General features: G+C 40.6%; 2 protein-coding genes across 2 annotated transcripts in view; one reads left to right on the top strand and one right to left on the bottom strand.

Annotated features, from left to right (window-relative positions):
- DYTN (dystrotelin) overlaps window positions 1–23,193 on the bottom strand; it is a 51,601-nt gene that overhangs the window by 9,692 nt on the left and 18,716 nt on the right. Inside the window, exon 14 of the mRNA XM_052674740.1 lies at window positions 22,546–22,690. Within this exon, the coding sequence (XP_052530700.1) occupies window positions 22,548–22,690 (143 nt within the window). The 3' untranslated portion in view covers window positions 22,546–22,547. The remainder of the gene's footprint in view (window positions 1–22,545; window positions 22,691–23,193) is intronic.
- Window positions 10,550–17,905, top strand: FAM237A (family with sequence similarity 237 member A). The gene is made up of 3 exons (XM_052674747.1): window positions 10,550–10,647; window positions 13,136–13,551; window positions 17,531–17,905. Exons 2-3 carry the CDS (start codon window positions 13,143–13,145, stop codon window positions 17,668–17,670), a joined length of 549 nt encoding a protein of 182 aa, XP_052530707.1. The 5' UTR covers window positions 10,550–10,647; window positions 13,136–13,142; the 3' UTR covers window positions 17,671–17,905.

Below are 23,193 nucleotides of genomic sequence, written 5' to 3' on the forward strand. Positions count from 1 at the left end.
AGAGTTTTGCAAGATACAAACATAAAAGCAATAGTGTAGAGTCATATGTGCCTTCAATTTTACAAGACGATATATAAATTATTAAAAAATAAAAATAAAAAAAGCAATCAGGTCTTTCTTTCACTACTACACAGCAAGAGCAATCTTCCTAGATCTCTCACTATTTACCACAAAACCAACACTACAACAGCTGATCACGTACAAAGCAGAAAATCCCACGTATTCCAAATGCACTTATTACAGATTCCTACCCACAAAAGAGGTAAAAACAAAAACAAGAACAACGTGAAATAACAGAAACAATAGAGACTGAAAAATGAAATTAAATAACTAGAAATTTTAGTAGTAGTGAAGCTGGACCAAACACTATTGAAAGCTCAAAGTCACAGGATCAGATTTATCTTCATGCTATGCATTATAATTCCATTCAGATCTATTGTTTAGAGCTCAGCAGGCAAAGCAGCACATGACCAGACGTTAGCAGGTGTGTTGAAGAGGTTTTTAGTCAAACTGTGCAACTCAAGAACATAAATGCCTCTAGGTAAGTACGAGGACCACAGATGAGAACAGTGCAGACACTCAATGTGTATTACTTCTGAGCAACTTCACGCTGCTAGAAGCAACATAATTTGGAATACTCAGATGTACAGAAGCCCACTAATCACATGCCCATCTATTTAATCATCATTAAAATTTTCTTTTAAAATAGCCTGTCATAAAGGGGAGGCACCCCTCATCTTTATCACTGTTAGCGTAACAAGCTGTGACGTAGCGTGCACTTTCTGAGCCAGCACAAGAGTCACCCCATCAAATCTGGTTAACCCAAAGCATGCAGCAATAAGGTGGTTTTTGTCTCTATTTCATAAGCACAGCTATGCCCAGCACCTATGGTACAGCTGGGGATTTGGCCCAGTCTCCCTGCCCCACCAACAGCTACACTTGGTCCAACACACTGACACAGGGGAATTGCTCCGCTTTTGGAGACGCCTTTATGTGACACTTCAGTGTGAAGAGACGGAAAGCAGAGCAATGCTCCTGGTCAAAGACCAGTTCTCAGGCTTCACAAGCACAACACTGCAACACCTAAAAAGTTTTCCTAACTGTGCCCTAGATGGATAGATTTCCTCAGCCACTGGACTTGAAAACCTCTTAATTTGCTTTTGGAACCAAACAGCAAGAAGTTTTCACCTACAGTGTCTGTGACTGTTTATTTCTTGGAGTCCTGCACAGAAGTTCCTGAACACAGAAGTAGAGAGAAACACAGCTTACTAAAGTTCTGGACCAAGGCATAGTGCATGGCCCCCATTTTGCCTACACACATTAGATCTGAGGTGTAAATTTGAAAATTTGCCATGAAACTGAATAGGCTCCAATCATAACAATTCAGAACAGTTATTCATTGATTTGGTCTTTTGACTGTCAAGGTCAAGTTTTTAAATGCCTACCATACACCCAATCTTGAAAAGAGACAATCCAGAACACATTAGGATTCACAGAACATTGAAACATAGTCCTAATCATTACGTGAAAGCTTTACTATTCCCAGAGAGGAGCATTCAGCATTCCAGAAAAACAAACAGACCAACCACCAATGTCCAACGCAAGCAGCAGCACCAAGATACCTCACAGAGCTGCAGTACAACTGAATAATACTTGCACAAAGGTGATGGGACCAGTACTGAATGGCACCTTTTCCTGTCGAGGCAAAAGAGGAGACCAGACTGTGCTGACAGAACATACCCCTGCTTTGCATTGGCGCTCGTACCAAGCTCTGGGGCTGCAGCATTAGGGACACAGAGTTCCCACCATCTATAGCACTTAAGGTTGGCAAAGCCTGAACATTCATTCTTAGTGCAGTCACACAAAGTATGCTTCCACTCTCTCTTCAGTTTATGCGAACTGATCTGTTTATCTTCCTAGCAAGAACCTTTTTCTGAAACATTGTTTATACCACTGGTTTGCTCCAGAACAGAGCAGTAACTACGTAATTAGAGAGTAACTGTACAGGACTTGCTGTAGCAATGCAGTAGTCTTAAGTAGTACAAATCAGCACTTTGAAGGAGAAAGCTCAAGCCACTTTCATAAAAAAGCACTACAGTCTAAAGCCTGCTCTCATACATTTATTTAGGCATTTGACATATTCTGGCCATCTGTTTCATCCCCAGACTTATACCTCGTTGTACTACCCTTGGAGCGGGGCATGTTGACAAAGAAATCAGATGAATGCAGACAAAGTGCACAAGCAAGCCTGTTTGTTCTGAAGTCATTCATTTCTCCCCTGTTTCCTTTCAGGTACATCCAAACCCTACATTGCTATTGCATGACTTGTTCCATTATGAAGTTACTGTTAACAATAACATAGTTTACAGACAATACATGCTTGACTGGGATTTCTGTGTAATGAAAAAACAGTTCCAAGAAACTGGAACTATTATAGTACCCTTCATCATTCACTAAAAGCTTCAGGAAATTAAAGATTTTTTAATAGTCCTCTGTTTAATGGTGAGGCTTTGAACTCAAGACTCAAAAAAACACCATTATTCAGAAGAAAAAAAGAAACAATTCTCTTACATAGCAGAATTCTATCTGCATGCTGTTAAAACAGAGGGCTGGACAGGTAGACAAAAGATTTGTATTTTGCATCAGTTTTTCTTCCTCTGACTTGGCTGAATATTCTCCACTCCAAACAAGAGATCTCTGGGGCAGGAACCATCTTACTCAAAAATGACCTTCAGCATCTAGACCAGAGAGCTCTGATTTATGCAGAGCTAGCTGCCCAACAGGGTTCTGACAAGCCTGTGGTCAGGCATTCAAAGTAATTCTTCACAGAGCATGCTGTTCCTTTGACATGTTTAATGAAGAATAGAACAGGAGAGCAAAAACCTTGTTAAATCAGAGTAGAGTCTCTCCAATTGCTCAAGAGCTGATTTAAAGATATGCTTGCTAGACAGAATTTCTGCTCTAGCCTCACCTTTATGGTATCCCTTGAGAGTAAGTTTCAAAGAGTACACTTGTGAATGAAAAAAGGGTACACTTGTGAATGAAAAACAAGGGTTTCAAAGGCCTTCTCAGAGCAAGCAGAGCCTATTGGGTAACAATAATAAAATCATTTAATTAAATCAGTACTCTATCTGCCTCTATCACAACGCTCCTTGAGAATGTTATCTGTTTTTGTCAGAAAACGTACTACTTCACTTGGAAAATTACTCAAGAAGGTGAATATGCCTGACAATGTACAGATATTTCTAACCAGATGTTGCATGGAAACAGCCATCTTCCTCAGACAGCAGCAGCAGCGTATGGATAAGGAATTTCTGGGTTAGGGTGATGCAAGTATCTTATGACTGCCGAAGAACCCTAGGCTAGAACTGGCAGCAAAACGCATAATAAAGTAGATTGTTTGCTGGTTACAGTAGGTAACAGAGGAAAGCCAAATACCTCACCAGTCCGTCCTTTAATATGAAACAAAATCTCCCCATTCTTCCCCAGAGCCTCCCACAACCCCTCTCCTGGCCCTTAAAAATCTGCTCTCCCGCCTCCAGTTCCTTCTTGCAGACTAGTTGCCCTAAACAGCCTCACAGCCAAGCAGGCAGCCTCCTACCATCACACCTGGCTGAGCAAGGGAGTGCCGTGCTGCAAAGTGAGTGACAGCCAACAAGCTGGCATGCTTCCCAGCAGCATGGCAACTCCCTGGAGTGCATTTCTGAGGTGAAATAATGGATAGCCACTGTCACATCCTTTAGAAGTTATTTGCATTCAGCAACATATATCAAGACATTCTTTGGTGCCATGAGGGCTGCTCTGAAAGTAATGCCTCCTATCTTCTTCTTCTGGCACAGTCTCAGAGGTGGATGTTGATGCTATGGCAGCAGAGGTTGAACCTTCCCGCCAATATTCTTTTACACGTTGTTGCCATCAGAGAGATAACAGCAGAAGGGCAGTCTGACATGGAAGTGCACATGAAGCAAATTCAGCAAATACACTTGCTGAATATTTACGGAGACCAAACAGTGCATGTGAGCACAGGGAGGCAGTGGGTGGTGCATTTCAGCAGTGGCAACAGGAGGTCACCTCTGTTGGTGCAGGGTGATTTTTTTGTTTGTTTGTTTGTTTTTTACAAGCATAGCATGCAGGCTCTCGCTCATCAGTAGTGAAGATGGATAGCTAATGGCAGTGAATGCATTTTGTATTTTGTAGCTGAGAATTTGCTCTATTAAATAATGTTATTTTGCTCTCTGTATCTGTTGTAGATTTCATGGAAATAAATAGAAGGCATTACTTTCAGATCAGCCTAGGTATGCTCCGGGTGACTTCCCAAAGTTTATTTTAAATACATTTCCCACAAGAAACATCTATATTTTTCACAAATTAACTTATAATCAGCATCAGTGAAGACGACACTTCAATATAGGATTAATGGCATCTAACCTGGCTCTTGGGAAGGGGCTCCAAACACACACGTGGTGACAGAGCTGCTCACATGTGACAGCTGGTAGACAAGAAGAGAGAATAACTTTTTATTTTAAAAAAGACAGATTTCTTAATGAAGAGCTACAGAATGCATGCTCCACCCATGCTCCATTATACATGCTCAGAACTGATCTGCTGACATGAAGCACAACGTGCTGCACCAGCTCACAGGTCTGCACGCATGTTACTCCAAGTATTCAAGCAAGTACCAATTAGTAGCAACCAGCAACACACAACGGTATCCCAGGCAAATATCACAAACACCTGCCGTAACTCAAGCTATGTTCTAAACTACTGAAATGTTACAAAAGCCTGGGCATACAAATAATCTAGGAATTAAACGTGAAATTAGACTTTACAATCTAGGCAGTTTTAAAAATGGGGCTTAACAGCAATGAAAATATTGCTTTCAAAAGTTATAAGCAAGAACACCTAGATACAAGGCACATCAGGAAAGAAATTCCTGAACATTGCCATTTTGAAACAGCTAAGGTGCAGCCAACAAAGATGACTAATGATCTAATAACTTCCTGCAACTTCCCTTCAAATAATTGGAAAGATAACAGTGCCAAGGTTTTCTTGGTAGGGTTACAGCGGGGCAACAGAGCAGCAGACTAGGAAACAATCTAAATAGCAGGAAAAAAGTTTCCACTGGCAGCACTGCATTGCACTGGAACAGGTAGCTAGTGAGACTGCTGAAATTTCACCTGTGTGAAATTTCACCTTCAAAGTCTTGGCTAGAAAAAGCCACAACTCATGACCTGATGGTAATAACAGATGTGCTTCAACCCAAGTGCCTACACCAGAAGCTATGCTCCCCTGTCCTTCCTGACGGCAGAGAATTAGGTCCAGAGGATCAGTAGAAGCAGTGTGGGGTTGTGAAATGTGAAGCCTGCAGTTTAATCCACCAGCTTGCATCACAGGAGAAACCAGGGATTTGATTAGGAATGTGACTTCTAAGAGAATAGCTTAGAAGCCAGACATAAGGGGTCCCAGCCCTTGTCATTTTCTGCCAGAGAGCACAAACATCTAATCTCATGGATGCTCACTGGACACTTACACTTAGAATGACAAGGCTGCGCCCCCACTGTCCCTCAGTCCAGCCTCGCTAATGGCTTTAAATAATGACCTTGCAACACGGGGCAATGGGTAGGCAAAATCCGTGGTGTGATCTGCCAGACTGTACAAAACTGAAAGAGCATTGCTGTATCCAGAGGACCCAACTGAGCAGAAAGAATGAGATTACTGTGAAATCAAAGATAAAATATAACTGAGCAAAATGATTTGGACATAAACAAAGAAACTCCACAAAAAAAAGACCAGTACTGCGGTACACCCACCGGTAGTCAAGAGTCAACTTCAAATTATTCCAATAAAAATCCTAGGATGGGATAAAATCCACCCTGGGATTTTGGCTGCTGGCTTTAGCTAGAACAGGTCTCAGATTCGAATACAACAGTGCCCTTCACAATGTTAAAAAGGAAAATTTTCAGCAGCCACATTAACCATTTATTGCAAGCAACTTGCTTGGCAGTTTGCTTTAGAGAGATGGAATTAGACCTCCCTTATAACTGTCTGCAAGTACAGATACGTGGCCCTCTCAACTTGATTACACATCATCTTCACATTTCTTTAGACACTTCCTGCTTCATGCAATGCCCATAGGTATAGTGGGACAAATATCTACAGAACTCAACAGGACATTATAGCACACCCTTTATTCCTGAACTAGAAAGACTGGAAGATAATGCATTTTTGTGGTACTTGCATGCCCCAAACACAAGTTATCTTGTTGCACACAGAAGTAATAATCAAGCAGAGCCAGCACAGTCCTCTGTAAATAATCTGTCCATATGTGTATATCATAGAATAGAATCATAGAATGGCTCAGGTCCGAAGGGACCCCAAGGATCATCAGTTTCCAACCCTCCTACCACAGGCAGGACCACCAACCTCCAGATCTAGGTCTAGACCAGGCTGTCCAGGGCACCATTCAACCTGGTCTCGAGATAAATAGGTAGATAGATAGATGGCAGGTATGTTTGTCCACCTTATGAAAACAGATACAGGAGAGGGAGAAAAAAAAAAAAAAAAAAAAAAAAAAAAAGGCACTTGGCATTAAAATCATTCATTAAAATCATAAGTAACATTCTTTGATACAACACTAGGACCGACACAGCCTATTTATCAAGTTACACAAGGGATGTAGGGATACAGGTAGGTGTAAGCAAATCATTTGATGAAGAATTTTTTTCATTTTTGCCCCTCTTTCCATTTATGGAATCTCCATCTCCTGCTAATAGAATATAGGCTCCTCACTATTTGACCTTCTAGCAGAAATTGTTTGAAACAGCCACACAATTTTTCAGACAAGTTCTGCATTCAGAGACTTTCACTTTCCTTTACTAGGCAGTAGCGAAACCATGTCCTGACTTGAAGCCCTCTAAATAACATTTTAAAAATTAATAAAAAATATCCACAAACAGACTTTGGACTCAGCATAAGTATTTCATTTCCAAGAAGCTCTTAGTTATTTTTGTCAGGGAGCCAATTTTTATCTCCTGCTTAAAAGTGAATTTGCAAAGGTATAAGTGAGAGTTAGATCCCCATTTTGCCTTTGAAGATTTTAAAAGAGAGCAGGGGGCAAAGAAGTATTTTCCATGTATAAAACCCAACAGACCTTGGAAGGGGGGAACCCTAAAGAATCACAAGTTTTGTATTTGCTGTCACTTGATTGGATATCATTAAAAACTTTGGATAATAAGGAACCCAGAGAAGCAAAAAAAATGAAATTTCAGCTAAAAGTATTTCTTAATTTCTCATCTAAGCAATGAGACACGTTTAAGGCAACATCATCTTATAAAATTTAATATTGGCTTTACAGCTGACTGCTCATAGGAGCTACAGGCAAGGGATGCAGTATGAGTACCATCATACATTGCTGCCTCTCAGTCTCAGTGCTGAATGCAATTTTTAAAAAAATCTGTAAAAATGCTCACATTGCTCAAGCAACTGTAAGCCCTTGTCTGTTAGCTGGCAGTGCTAAACCACAGTGGAGGGCTTGCAGGGAGCAAATGCAAGAAGGGAGAGGCACTGTACATAGTTGTTTATGCCCTTGCTCCATTCTGAACAGAGATATCCATGAGATGCCATTCAACTATTCTTCCTACTCCTACAGTCTGATCATTTTAGCTTGTGCTTATAAGCTAAACATGATTTCTGTAGTGTTAAAGGACCTGAAATATCTCTCTCAGCTGCGCATTCAAGAAGAAACTTTTCTTGATAAAAGTCATCTTTTGCAAATGACTCTGGATATGACCTACATACTATCTGAATTAAATTTATTGATAAGCTATAGAGATCCACCGAGGACATGAACGTTAGCTGTCAGGGGAATACATCCTGCAGTACAGGGAAATAAAGATTATTCATAGCCTAAAAAGGGCACAGAAAGCTTTACTGAGAGCTCATAGAAGGGTTTGCCATCTCATTCAATTCTACGTTTCTTTTCCACTAGAAGGTTGAGGTGATGAATCCAATTAACAAAAGCATCATTCCCAGAAATAGAATGTGAGTGCTCTGGTTCAGAGGGAACAGAGCACAGTAGGCTCAGGAAGTATCTGTGGAGCCAAGTATTTCATCTGGAGCAGTATTTCCCTTGAGCAGTGACTCTCATTTCTCTGAGAACACCTAGTTCAGCACCCTTGAGTCTACCTGAAAGACTCTGAATGGAACGAAACCAGTGTTCTTCTTGGTCCAAAACTAGATAAAGTGCTCCTCAGAAGGGAACTCAATTAAATAAACTCACTTCTTAACAATGAATCCAGAAAGGTTCCAGCTTGGCAGAAACATATCAACTCTCAAGAAACATTCTGCATTTTCTTTTACAGTTACAGCCTTTTGCTTTACACTCCGCAGCAAACGTGCAGCCCTTAGAGTACTTCACCACAGATCTACAGAGCAAGTAAAAAACATTTCTATAGCACCTAGTCCTATGCTAATCGGGTCTCCTGTGCCCAGGCCAACAATAAACACGAGGAGCCTCAGAGCCTTTACTACTCTGGGGCTGCCTTCAAGTTGCATCACAACACCCACATCTTACAGCAAAGCTTTCTATTTTCCTTTAACCAGCTCAACCCTCACACACAAAAGCTAAGAGAAACATGCTTGTTATTCAATTCTTCCACTTGCCAAGGGGGCTCCAGAAAGCACAAGGGCCCAAAGTCAGCTCCTACAGAGCTGACTTTAAAAATGCTTGAGGATCCCTTTATTCCCAGAACCTGAGAGAAAACAGGCTTCTGGAATAGCCTGTGCTTGATAACAGTACAAAGCAGAAATATTGGAGTTCCATCATGGAATAAGAGACCTTCCTTCTTGTATCAGGTGTTACACTTTTTTTTTCCCCCCACAACTCATCAAATTATGAAGGAGGGTAATTGAAATCCACATTGGACCTGGCTCTGAGCAGCCTGGGCTAGTGGTTGGTGACCCTGCACATAGCAGGCAGGTTGATACTAGATGATCACTGTAGTCCTTTTCAACCCAGGCCATCCTATGATTCTATGTCTCAAAGGCAAGGTATTGCACTTTGCTGCCTCTTGAAGTCTCTGTTAGCATTTGGTGCCGCCCATTTCCTCATTCACAACTCAACACTTCTTGAAAAAAATAAATGGAACATCTGCAAATTTGCCAAAGTCCTACAAATATGGTTAACTATTGGTTCAGGTCAGATGCTTTCTCACTACTCAGAAGTTTGTTTTGCTTCTATTAAGAAAGAATACTTTTTACACACCATTCACTCTCACATGGATTAAATCAGACTGAGAAAGAAATAAAGCACCAGAATAATAACTGTTTATTCTTATGGAGATGTTGTAAAATTATGAGTTAGTAGAAGAATGTGCTTCTCCATTTCTATGAACTAAATTCACAGAAATATGCAAATTATAAGTATACAGATAAGTAACAGAAAAAAACAATCACTGCTTTAGGCCAACTTCTCAGCTGGTATAAAATAGCATGGCCCCCTGACTTCAAAGATAAACCTGATGCTACTGAGGCACAGGTTCTCATGGAGAAAGAATTATGGTTAAAAGCACCATGACAGAAAGGAGCTGCCAGTTAGTCTTGAAAAAACATGTTGCTTCCCAGTTGGTATGGATTGGTGCAGCTGCACTGACTTCAGACAGCCAGCAGCATGCTACATAATTTGGCCTGGAGACAACACAGAGTTATGAAGAAGAGCAATGTCACTCGCCCTATTTACTTCAGGTAGCTAGAAGTTGGACATTGGTCAGTAGCCTGATCCTGGAGCGCCAGCTATTTGTACTGTGTGGATTTTGCACATCGTGGGACAGCTGCAGCGCACACATCGAGCACAGGTAGAGTTACCACTTGCAGAGCTGAGCACAGTAGAAACGGGATACAGCTGAGAACCTCACAGAGAGGAAGTACAACAGCAGTAGATCACATTGTTAATAATTTTATGTGGAAAAAAAAAATGTAGCCCGAGCCCTGCCCTTTTGGAGGGCACACAGCCTGGGTGGCTCTCATTTACATAGGCTTGTGTGAATTGAGCTGCAACCAGCAGCTCAGCCTCGTGGCTGCAGTTAATTCCTTTACTGGGCTCTTTTCAGGATCTCCGCCTGGGTGCCCAGGAGAGCAGGACCTGCTGCTGTACAGCTGAAACACAGGCAGCAGATACCACTAGATATGCTGCAAGAATCCTTCCCCAGAGAGAAAGGTGGAGGACAGGAAAGGGACACCTCCAGCAGCCACGCACATCGAAGATGACGACTTGGTGGCTGAGCCTGGTCCAGACAACTGGAGCTCCAGCATGGGGACCTCCTTCTTACCCTCAGTACATCACTGCTGGGAGAGAGGACAAGGAAAGGGCTGCACTTGGGCAAGTACCGGCTATGGACCGTTCTTCACCGACAGCCCACTCCCGCGGGGCAGAGGAGTGGAGCACGCCTTATAGCAGCCCATTTTCTCGCGGAGGAGAGGGAAGAAGCGGCGAGTGCCCAGGAACAGCGGCCAGGGCTCTGGGGGTGGGGGCTTTTCCCCGAGTCCTGACGTAGAAAGTAAGCCGGGATGCCCGCCCCGGCTTCTTAAGGAGCGCGGCGGCGGGTGCGGAAAGCGCCCTGCCCGGCCCGCCCTGCTCGCATGAGCGCCGAGGTAAGTAAGAGCTGCGGGCGGCGGCGGGCGCGGGGCGGCCGGGCAGGGCTGGGGCGGGAGGCGCCCGCGGGCGGTCCCATCGCGCTCTGATCCCTGCCGCCGGCTGCGGCGTCTTTACGCTCCGGGATCGGGTGAACGGTCCTAACTGGGAGCTCCAGCCAGGGGGACGCTGATAACCAACGACATAATTAACTTTTTTTTCCTTTATTGTACGGCACTATTCATTATGTGAGGCAGGATGGGGGGTCAGTTAGAGAGGAGAAAAAGAGAGCCGCGAGGTGTAAACAGCACCCACACACGAAAGAAATTTATGGACAGACCGATCCTAAAAGTTGGAGTGAGCATAGGTAAGGCACTAATGAAACGCTATTTCGAGAGCACCTCTCCAGCTCCTGGCTACTAAAATAGATGCCGAGGCTTGCAGAAGGCTGGCTGACAGAAATGCTCCTCAAGTTCGGCCAGCACGCAAGGAGCAGCAGGGCTGGTACTGGCCCTGCTCAGCGCTGCCCACACCACGCCTCGAACGGCACAGCCTCCCAGCTCCCTGCCTACAGCAGCCGCTTTGGGGTTGTTGGGTTGTTTTTTGTTTGTGTTTTTTTTTTTTTTTGCCTCTGACGAGCCCAGAGTCTCTCGTCTTGCCCGGCTCTGTAATTTAGAATGTTTCCAAAAAGGGATTAGAGGGAGAGAGGGAAGGCAAAGCAGCCGATGATATAGCCCCTGTCCAAATGACAGTTAATCAATTTCAGTGTAATTCCTTAATCTGGACTATTTGCATAGGTTTCCTTCAGTTATTTCTTACATTAGGTTTCTTCCAAGTTTTTCTTAAAAACAATCTTACCAGGCTAAGTTAGTTATGCCCCTCTAAAAAGTCGAGGTAAGCAGATCTATACACACACAGGTTCCTGCTGCCCGTTGCGAGGGCACCACTAGGGGGAATGAAGTAGTGACTCACAGCACGTCCTCAGATTTGCCTCTCAAAAAGCAATCCAAATCTGCTTTGAGCAATAAGGTACAGGGGAATTACACTTCTGGAGATCCTGGTAGGTGCACAAGGTCGGCGCTGTTACGAACAACTGTCTGAGAAGCATCGGAAGTGTGTTCTATCCCTCTTCATTAAATGCAAGTTTGAGATTCAAGGCTGTCAAGTCAACTTTCCTCACTAGATCCTAATTCAAACTGAATAGAGAGTTTACTCTCCAATTGCTTGCAATTAAATACTTCCAAAGTCCTCAGAACTTGACCATGGAAGCAGACTGGGTGCTAGAAAAGATCATCACTGTCAGGACTGAAATCGCAGAAGAGCCCTTCAGACCTGCAATAATGTATGCTCAAAAAAAGCAGCTTAGCCTTCCCTGGTCTTGCACACAAGCTGTGGCCAGACTACTTTCACACACACACAACCTCTTTGTGTGCACACATCTGCCTTTGACATCTTTCTTCGTAGAGTAGAAAGACACTGCTTTTGTTTTAGAAGAGTTGCTGATTAAGCTAAGCTGGTTAAAAGAGGCAGCTTGTCCTTTCTCCATTAAAAGCAAAAAAAACTCAACCACAACCAGTTACTTGGTTAATCAAACCAAGACCACAACACGGTGAGTTGTTGCTTTTAAACAGAGTTGTTTGTGCTAAAAACTCAGATGCTGGTTTCTACAAACAGGATGCTCTCCTCAGACCATGATCTAAACTGAGAATAAACCCCAAACTTGTTCCACATCAGAAATAACACTAGCAACGTGTTAGAAAGTACACAACAGAAGCAGGTGCTATAAATGAAATCTGATGAAGACTACTGGGCCTTTCTGTCCCCAGAAGGTTATTATTCTCCAGATTTCTCCCCGTGTTGCTGCTGCTCATGAAGTTTCAGGATGTGAAATGCTCACATCCTGAAGCATCTATACGTTTATAAGCATCTATAAGCATCTATACATTTATACATGAATACAGTTATATATATGAATATATATATGCTGTGCAATACAGATGCTGTACTATGTCTTTGCTATACCCTCTTTTCAGAATCATTCTGCATTTTAGCAGGTAAAACACTCCTGCTCAATGGATGATTTTGCAAGCTACCATTAACTCATTAGAACATGCTTTCAACAGTTTTCTGCCTGCACCTGCAGATCACTGGGAGTCTGCAGACTATTCTAAAGGACTTGGAGAAAAGCAAGACTTTCAAAAGACAAAAATGAATAGATCTTTACTGGAAAAGTTTAAGGATCTGCAGATCTGCCAAAAACTTTCAATACTAAGAACTTAGAGATAAATGAGTTTATCACAGGGATCTGTGTTAACAACCGTAACAGTTTTAACACATGCTTCTGCAGCACAGAATAATGCAATTCCACTGTATTTATACAAGAAAGCATATTTGGATTTTTAAAGATAAACTACTATCAACATCAAGTGCCTTCTATGTAGCGTAAGGCACAGGGCTTTGTTCCTGAATCTAATGGTGATAAGTTATATTGGTTTTACTATGTTTCAGTGACACAATGGATTTTGGTAACAGAGGGAGAATCCACTGCAACATGAGGCTCACCTACTCTCTGCTAGTCATGGGAATGTTGTGTGTGACACCTTCCCTGTGCCATAGCCAGATTGATCCACTGGCTCTTGGGAGAGCAGACCCTCAGTGCTGGGAATCCTCCTCAGTTGTCTTACTGGAGATGAGGAAGCCTCGCATTTCTGACTCTGTCAGTGGCTTTTGGGACTTCATGATCTTCCTGAAGTCATCAGAAAACTTGAAACATGGGGCTCTGTTCTGGGACCTGGCTCAGCTATTCTGGGATATTTATGTGGACTGTGTGCTCTCCAGAACCCACGGCCTAGGAAGAAGACAGCTCGCAGAAGGTCAACAGAGGATCACTACTCTACCTTCTCAGTTCACAGGGCGAAACCAAGGTTACTACTCCTTTATATATCTCACAGGCAGTAAACAGTCCAGGAAAGGATGAAAATGTAGGCTTATATTGCTGTGTGGTAATAGCAAAAAAAAATTCTTGATTTTCTAATAATGGAGACTTAAAAGCTGTCATTAGAGTTCCATTTTATGAGAGTTGGCAGAAAAGGCAAGAGTAGAAAATAAAACACTGGAGGACTCAAACTAAGACAGCAGCTCAGCAACTGAACAAAGATATTCTTCAACACCAGCAATTTAATCAGTATTGTGCCACAGACAGGCAAGTGCCAAGTTCCTCATTCTGAGAAGTACGTTAGTCCAGGAACAGTCATACTGGTGCTGCTGGGGAGAGCAGCACTCCTTCAGCAGAAGAGTAAGGATATGTTTAATTGCCATTTCGTAATCAGCAACTACATGGTCATATTTCTAGGTAACTTGGTCCAACATGTAACAGAAACAAAGCTGGCACTCAGGTGCAAGCAGGCTTTCAGACACAGCTGTAAATTCAGGAAGAACAGGATCTATGACACTAAAGTGCTGCAATTCCTTTCACTAGGGTCCCTACCTAAGAACAGAATCCACAGAATTAAAGAAAGAATCTCCATAGGCAGTAAGACAAGAGCTGGTACAGTAGGATCCACAAAAGGTAACATGTCACTTAGCTTCCCCGTTGCCAATGGAAAAATATAGCACAGCTTTTTCTAAATCTCATTTTTCTACAAGGCTTCAGTTCTAATCCTGCTACCAGTAGGTACATCTTTCCTGGAAAAGATCATCTTTCAGAAAGGGACGATGCTATGCTTTGAAAGGATTCTGATCCTTATCACCACTTCCTAAATCAGTGTATAAATTACTAGGATTGGAATAACAAAGAATAACAAATAATACAAATAATAACAAAGAACCTCTCCAGGCAGTTACCTCTTCAGATGTCTCTGAAGAAGAATGTGAAATTAGCATTTTTTCTGTCCCAGTGACACTATACCACTGGACAGTCCAGCTCTTACCCACAGATCTTAATTATGTGTGCGTGTGTGTCGGAACATAGGACTCAATAAGAAGAATCAAGAAGTCCTTTACACCCATTACTTACAAAGAGTATCTTAGCCATTAAGGTAGGAGATGGGAGCTGTGTTTGAATCAATCCCCACAGACTGAAGAGGAACTTGTGCAGCAGCAGTTACTAAGCTGAATCAAACAAACATTATCTCACAAAAGAAACAAACTGCTGTCCTGGTAAGGCCAGTACTTGCACTTCTGGGTGTAAGTAGAATGTAGCTTTAGCACTGCTGCCTCATGAGTCTTTTAAAAGCTGGGAGAACAATCAGGCAAAAGCAGCTGATGAATTTTGTCTTTTCCCCAGGATTACAGCTTTGAATTTTGTTGCCTAAGTTCCCTGAGCTTTTTCTTTGCCACTGGCTCCTCATATCACGCTTTTACTTTCCTCAATACACAACTAGTCTTCAAACTAGTAGTCAAGATGTAGAGTAACAGCATGATATCTTTAGAAGTACGATTTTTGTTCTGTGATTAATACCAACTTTTGTTTACTCTTATACAAAGGGATCTTAGGATACTACTAAAGATTCATACTTTAAGAGAAACATAAACTCCTCCCTCCCTCCCTCCCCTCCTCTCTCCCTCCCCTCCTCTCTCCCATTCTTTGACTTCTTTTGTTTTGTAAATCGCAACCAGCTGGTCTGGTTTCACAGCACAATCGATTATCATCAGTTGGAAGCAGGCACCTTATAGCAGAGTTGACTAAATTTTATTTCTTCGAGGAGCTAGCTAACCTCTCATTCAAGTCTCCCAGTTTCTTAACAAAGTCAGCTCTTTTAATCTTTGTAGCCTTGACCCTACTGCCTTGCTTAGTGAAAGCAGAAAACAATTGTCAATAATTGCAGAGATAAATCACACCCTAGAAAGTGATGAGAAATTGAATTACTACTTATTATGTAATGCAAGGATATGTACAAGCCTGTTTTCTTATCTCAAAGAGTAGCATTAACTGCATTTGGATGGCTTTGTGTTCTCCATTCCACATCTACATGGGCAGGTATGAATTGGTTTCAGTAGGCTAGTTTTAGAAGGGTCAACCAGTGCTGTTACTTCTGCAACTGTTGATAACTTCTTTATTTGAAATTCTTTTCATCTTAAGCATTTATAACAACTGCATTTGAATGCAAACAATCATAAACCAGAAATAATCTGTAAGTTACATACACTGTAGCTCTTCAAGCATACTGAACTAGAAAAAACAAGACAGATCTGGACTTGGCACAGAAATGCTGGTGTTAAAGTATCATTACTGTCATCCTGACAGATTTCTGAACTAGAAGACAAATCCCACGAGATCATTGTGAAGATTGAGCAATACAGAACCAGAAAATGGCTTGGGCTAAAAGGGACTGTAAAGATCACCTAGTTCTGACTCTCAGTAGCAGGAAGTAACAAGAACTAAGCTTGATATAAAACAAAACAAAACAAAAAAGCAAAACAAACCTGCAAAGCCAAGAAAACTAGGAAAATCTTTGGTAAAGCTTGCAAGTAGCAATGAACAGAACTATTCCAACACATCCAAGAAGCACCTCCACAGCTCTTCAAACTTTGCCTTTTGGGAAAACAAGTCTGTCTGACTATGTACTATGCCACTGGTAGAACTAGCTCAGTTTCAGGCTTACAGTCTTAAAACAGCACTGTTTTCTGAACCAGATCAGCCCTGCTTGGCTCCTGATTGTAGCTACCAATAGGTCTACAGATACTCCACACAATCCACAAAAAACACAACTCAAATACAGCAATTTTGATTTTTGTTATCTGACAAACTATTCCAATTTCCTGAAACCCTACTTAAATTAACTGCATAAAAACTCCCTTGACAGTCTACTGCCTAGCACTAGCCACCTTTAAATTAAACAGGGAAAATCCTTTAGTTATCTGACCAACGTATCTTTAATCAACCATCCTCTTCCTTTCCCAAAACGCAAACACTAAAAAAAAAAAAAAAAACAAAAAAAACCACCAAGTTTCAAAAAATCACTTAATGCATTACAACAGAGCAATACAATTAGATACATCATAGCTACATCAACTTTCAACAAGCCAAAGTAAAACTTGAAAAAAACAAGGAAAATAAAGCTTTTGTACTTACAGTAAATCTTTATGAAGAGCTGCTGTACAAGACTCTCCTCAAGATGCGTAGCACAATACCATAAATAATTGAAGATTACAAATTAAAAAAAAAAATACTCTCTACCAATTTTCTGCCTCTCTCCTCCTCACCAGCAGTCTCTCTATTACCTCATCTCTCAGAGTGACAACAGCTGTGCACCTCTCTCACAGGTGCAAGTAATTTGGCTCAGATGAGCTCTTGCACATATCCCAACTGCCAAGGATAAACAACTTGTTGCCCTAGTTCTGCTAGGGTGCTAAGGAGAGTAGAGAGAAAGACTGCTGTATTAAGTATTTGAGGTCTGGTAAGTAAATGCATATTGTGTTAATCAGTTACTTTTTCAGAAGGCTAATATGTCAAAAATTAATAAAGCCACTCTGTTAGCTCTTAGAGATTGTTGCTAAGAAAATATTCTATAGGTCCTCAAGGAAATAATAAACTTGCTACTAAATAGCAAAAGAGATCTTTGTGTAGAAAGGTCAACAATAAGCCAATGAGTTTGTAAGATTGTGTGGACTCTAACAGGTAACTCTAACCCTGCTAATTACAAGTGGGAAAAGTTCTATAGGAAGGCTAAAAATGAAGGGAAAGATCAGAGTGGTTTGTCAGTGAAATGCAACTTGCATATGGAGAAATACAACTATCACCAAAATGAGAGATTTGGGGCTACAACGTGCAGTTACTACTGAGAATACTGGGACAGCAACAGCTAAAGATAGAGGAAACATGAATGTTAGAAACTGAGCACTCAGCAGCTCTTGGTCATTTTGAAATTAATTACTTATATGTGTTTTGACATCACTTTTCAGGGATGTTCACTCATACTCAGAGGTCACCAGTTCTGAGGAAGAAAGACTTGTTTGAAGATTTAATAAAAAGCCACAAGCAGAAGAGTAAATCTACGTTACTTGGAAGAATCACTGGAGAGCTAGGGGAAAAGAGGAAATGACACGCTTAATCCAAGATCTCAACTTGTTGGTTTTTTGTTGTTTTTTTTTTTTTAACTATTTCTCTTCAATTTTTGCAGTTTAAGTCTCATTGGTGTTAATTTACAGGTGGACAAATGCCTATAACTAGTACTGTATCTGATTAACTCCTGGCTTGTTGTTTTGTTTTTGTGTTGGTTTTTTTTCTGAAATGCCTATGAATTTAGTCTCCCTAATAAACTGCATGGTTTATAAGCAGTTGCCTGCTTCAATCTGTATGTATATCAGGCTTTTTGTAATGCACGTGATCTACTCACACTATTTTCTTTGGAGTGCCAAAGCAGGAAAGAACTAGTCCTCCAATGAGACGTTGACAAACAGAGCAGGAAGTTGCTCCAAACCTCCCCCATTACCACTGCTTAATGTATAGCTGCACACACATATAAAACAACCACTGCTGAAAGACATCATCCTACTAAAGAAAAGTTGTATTTTTTTTTTCCTATTAAAAATATCTCCCAAAGACTTTAAAGTTTACCTGCAAAAAGCAAAATGAAAGACTTTAATAGGTGTCACCATCTCCTCTCTCTGCTTTCACAGGGCATTTTTATGGTATTTCCTTAGATTTCTAGTTAGACAAGTGCTCCATAAAACATAACATATTCTCACAGAGTATTTAAACAAAGGAATTCTCATACATGAATTAAAATTGCTTCTTTCTTTTAGCTTGCAAGCTGTTTGTAACCAAGACAGATTCCTCTGACTTTTATTGATAACTCTCATAGGCAATTTGATATTATTATTATAATAATATTATTATACCACTGATATATTGGATGTATGCAAATACAAAATTGAGCTGTCCAGGGCAGGTCCATTTAGTTGTTCAGTCAAATCTTCTTTCCTTGAACATATGGCAATGTTTGTTCTTTTCTTCACAAAATATCCAAATCAAAACTCATTTGCAGAAGCATATTAGGTGTTCAGCAACTTGTAGGTTCTAGTAGGAAAACTTGTAAATGAAATCTTGAAATGGCCATTGGACCTGAAGAAAATAAATGTTATTCATCATCCCATTGGATGGAATCCTGATTTTACAAAAGTAGACAGCAAACCTCAAGAAGCCTCCCAAGCTCAGCGGGATTGAACACATGCTTACAGTTGAGCATTCAAAGAATCATGTGAATGTGCAAGAGAAGTGATCATGACAGTAATGTGAGTACAGGAGCATGGCCCCACCTGCCCCTGCCTGCAGCTGCTGCCTGAAAGAGTGCTCTGCTACCACGTGGGAGGGAGGCAAGGGTATTGTTACAACAGATCCTCTCATTCTACTGTTGTTAATTATCTAAATTATATTAGCGTATCTAAAAGCCCTGTTATGCACAGCTTTCTACTACCACAAGAGAGACCGTCTTCATGCACAGTCCCAAGTTACCAAGACTAGCAACAAAGTACAGTATGCGCCTGGTGCCCAGCCTAGTAGGACTGGAACTATAGTAGAACAGATTCTATCCATTCTCATATGCTTTCAAGTCTAGAAAACAACAACAACAAAAACAGAATGTAAACAGGTACTGTTAGACTCTGTTCCATAGCACCCTTTGGGAAAAGGCAAACACATCGAAATTTTATACGTTCCTTCTAAACAAGAGGATCTCTTAGAAAAAGGTTACTGGTAGCTTTCTTCCTCCCTTCGGACAGTAACAGAAATTGAGGAATACCATTGCTGGTCAAGCAGATATTTAGCTTAAATAACAATACTGTTCTGCTTCAGCAAGTTCTTTTATTAACAGGCTGTATAGCCATTTGGCCTTTGAAGAAATGGGCAGGGAAGGATTAATGCGTGCAAGAAAGACTTAAGAGAACAGATGAATCTTAAGCATAGGTCCCACTATAGAGAACATTTGGAAATTGCTGATGTAAAGGAGATGATCTGTGTTATTATTTGTGCTGAAATCAATTAAAAGAAAAGGAAGGAGAATTAAATTTCATGTAAACATGTATGCGATAGAATTCCTACATAAACTCCTACTTCATTTTCTTCTCTCTGAAGGACTCACAAGCTTAATTCTGTTTTATAATCTAGGTCTTATGTCATCCAGATCTCAGTGACTTGGCATAAAATCACAGCTGGATGATGCTGTTTGATTTCGATTCATTTATTATAAACTGGGGCCTCCGAAGTTGGTTGCATTAAGGAAAAGCAAATACAGTGAGGATGAGATGTAAGCAGATTTGCTGTACTGTCTCAAAATGATAATTTAAAGTTGTTTCCTATCCTCTTCCCTGTGAATTTCTTAGCAGATCTTGGTATGACCCAGGATTGTTTCTGCTGGTTCTGCTCCTGACTTCCAGTTCCTCAGTCTGAGTGTGGCAGGAGAAGGGTGGAATGTACATTTATGACTGAGGTTGCTTCACTGTGTGCAGGACTGAGTAACAACAAAATGAAGTCTTGAGACTTTGCCCTTTTCATCTCATAGAGCTAGCAAGTAATTAATTGCTTACTGATGTGGAAAATACTTCCTTGAGTCTTCACTCACTGCCGAGAAGTGAAAGTTAAATGCTGAGGTTCAGGGACATTTCAGAGATATCCATCCATTAGAATTTGTGTTCCAGGCCTGTCCCATGCTGCATCTGAGCAAACCAGTATTTGTCAGTTGTCAATGTTTCCAAATGGTTTTGATCCATAACCACCTGCTCTGAAGAGTATTTAAAGCCTTGTCAGAAATTGCTGTATATCTTCTCGTAATAGCCAGCTATGCTGTTTGGATTGTTGTTTGCATCTCCTGGCACAGGTATATTGGAAAAGCTACTGATCTGTTTATGCGAGAATATGGAGGTATGCACTTCCTAGCGAACTCTCTGCTATTTGTTTCCTGCTTTCTGGACTCTTTCTTTGTCAATTAGTTTATTTACCTTCCATCCTCTTCACTCTTCATTTGCCAGAGACAATCTGTTAGCTACAGTTGCATACCACTCTTTGTTGCTGTAATTCTTGGATGTTTGTGTCATGTGTACTTAAGGCTTTTGCTGACTAAAACTAGCAGCAAAAAAACAGGAACATTCAACACCATCACTACCATCCACAGTACAAGGTCCTTCAAGAAACTAGCTGAGGTGTTACAAACAGAAATGAGATTTTTAGCCATTTTCTAGGCAGCTCCTGTATCTTTGAGATTATGACATATTACGAAAAAAAAGATGAGGAGGAAATATGTGGAAAATTAAGTGGTCTGCTGTGCAGCTTTTCTTCAGCACTACACTTCTAGGGTTTTTCTATCACATTAGTCTAAAGTATTTCATTATACATGAAACTAAGTTTCAGAGTGTGCAATTTCCCCCCCCTTTTTTTCTTTTTTTCCCAAATTCAATTTCTTTTCTTAGTCATCACAAACTAATTCCTATAAAATTACGAGTCTTTTCTCTCTTGAACTGGTATAATTCAAGTTACTCAACTACACTCCTTAAAAACCTGCAAATTGCTCTTGAACCATGACTGGTTTTGAGCACAGATCTTTAAAGTACTTCCATGTACTATCAGTACATCCTGAAAGGATACAGCACAATTCCTATCAAGTAATTAAAGCAAGACACATCAAAAACTAAGAGGAAAGAAATGGGCTGAAGAATCCCACTTAGTAAATTTGCCATCAGTTCATACAGTCACTTGATAAATAGTTAACAGTTCAAAGAAGGAAAACATCTGATAATAACATTCAGATCTTTAATATTCCCCATCTTCACCCATTATTTCAACCTTCAGAATGGCTGTTAATAAAACGATATGCAATTGTGACACTCCCATCATCACAGAATATACCAGTGTATCTCACTGAAATCACTGGTGTTGTACTGCTGTAAAAACAGGTAGTCAACAAGAAGTGATGAAAGAAAAGCAATGAGTCCTATTATTTTTCTCCTAAGAATGAAGTAAGTTCTTTTCAAGGCTTTCATTTACTCATCACTATAAGAAATTAACCTAGGCTATACTATGAATGGGCCAAAGCAGTATTTCTTTTGTATGATCTACTCCTTTCTCTTCAAACCCCAACCTCCTTGTTGCTGAGGCTTAATAGATTCCTTGCAGTTTACGTCAACAGGTGCAATCTACTACCATTGCCAGTTGTCTACTTCCACACTTCCACGCAGTATTTGTATGTTTACTTACATAAGCAGATGTGCTCCTGTATGCGTAAGTGCAGGCTTTGTATGTATCTTTAATATTCTGGAAGTTTTAGATTCATACAGTGCTAGCAACCAATTAGAAATGACTTCTCACACATTTTAATGCTGTAGGTAACATTACATTCTTATTAACCATTCTGGATTAGACATTGCATTCTTAATAACTGTTATATACTAGTATAAATACATATATATCGATCCATAGAGGAACAGTTCATCTAGAGCAACTAAATTCCCTTAAACCTTCTAAACATTTTTTTTTCCTTTAAATATGTATTTTTTAGTATTTGGAATAATGTAACTATTGAGTCCTGAGATATCTCACAGTAAAGAATTTATTCCTTTCATTTAGACTAAGAAAAAAAATCTTGATAGACAATATATCACTGAAACCACCTGCATCAAGCCATTTTTATCAGAAAAAAAAATGTTTCTGAAACACAATTCATTATCAGTTATATAGCAATGAAAAGAGAGTACGGGACAGGACAGCTGTGAAAGCCAGTGAAGCATTAGTGATGTTGCACTCGTTTTAATCAGTTGCCCTGTATCTACTGCACAGGAGCTAGAAAACCATTAACGGATAAGAAATGTTATTCTCTAACACTGTTCATGGTTCCTGGTGAAGTTGTTAAATGCAGAAATCTGTTAGGCTTGGTTACTGCAGTGCAACATCTGAGATATTTTAAAGAGTGTGACATGGCTTTAATTACCTTCAATAGTTCAGTGGAGCTGTAAGGTGAATGCCATTTTCTGTCACTTCCAAGCTGGCAGTTACCTGGTTGATGAGATCAGAGAAGGATCTGCAAACACGTTCAGCTGTAGAGAAGAAATGCTGCTTCAAGGCTGACTGTTGATCTGAAAAGAACAGAAGAACAGGTCTTTCAGAAAACTTGGTTGCTGCCAGAACTCTAACATATCTTCATAAATCTCTAATATAAGACAATTCTGTATAAGCAGCAGCTTTTTCTGTTACTCTCCTCATTACAACCTCATTATCATAATGAGTGTTGAACAAAGTTTTGCTGTAGTAAGACTATTGATTACAAAAGCATTTTGTACAGCTGAAAGTTTGCCTAGGACTAGAGCAAAAGTTACTGTGTCAGAGCATTAGCTGACAACAGAAAAGACCTGCAGTGCACCTGATCAGTATGTTTGCTCCTCACTTGACTGCAGAGACTGACTTCCTCTTACATGCTTGTTTTAAATTACTCAGGTATTAGGGGCTATAGTCTACCTTAACGGAGCGAGTTCCGCACCTTACAGTACACCTATCCTGCACCTTACAGCTATGCAGTACTTTTATAACGGCAAGGGCAAGATTCTGAGTTTCCTCTGAGAGTTAAATGACTATGAGTGAT

Source organism: Tympanuchus pallidicinctus, unplaced genomic scaffold (genome assembly GCF_026119805.1).
Source record: "Tympanuchus pallidicinctus isolate F22 unplaced genomic scaffold, pur_lepc_1.0 scaffold15, whole genome shotgun sequence".
Lineage (NCBI taxonomy): Eukaryota > Metazoa > Chordata > Aves > Galliformes > Phasianidae > Tympanuchus > Tympanuchus pallidicinctus.

What these genes read in the sequence shown, in the direction of transcription:
- FAM237A (XM_052674747.1), top strand. Translation starts at nt 13,143, where the DNA reads ATGGATTTTGGTAACAGAGGGAGAATCCACTGCAACATGAGGCTCACC. An exon ending in GTTCACAGGGCGAAACCAAG is followed by an intron (nt 13,552 to 17,530) that starts GTTACTACTCCT and finishes ATCACTTTTCAG; the next exon opens with GGATGTTCACTCATACTCAG.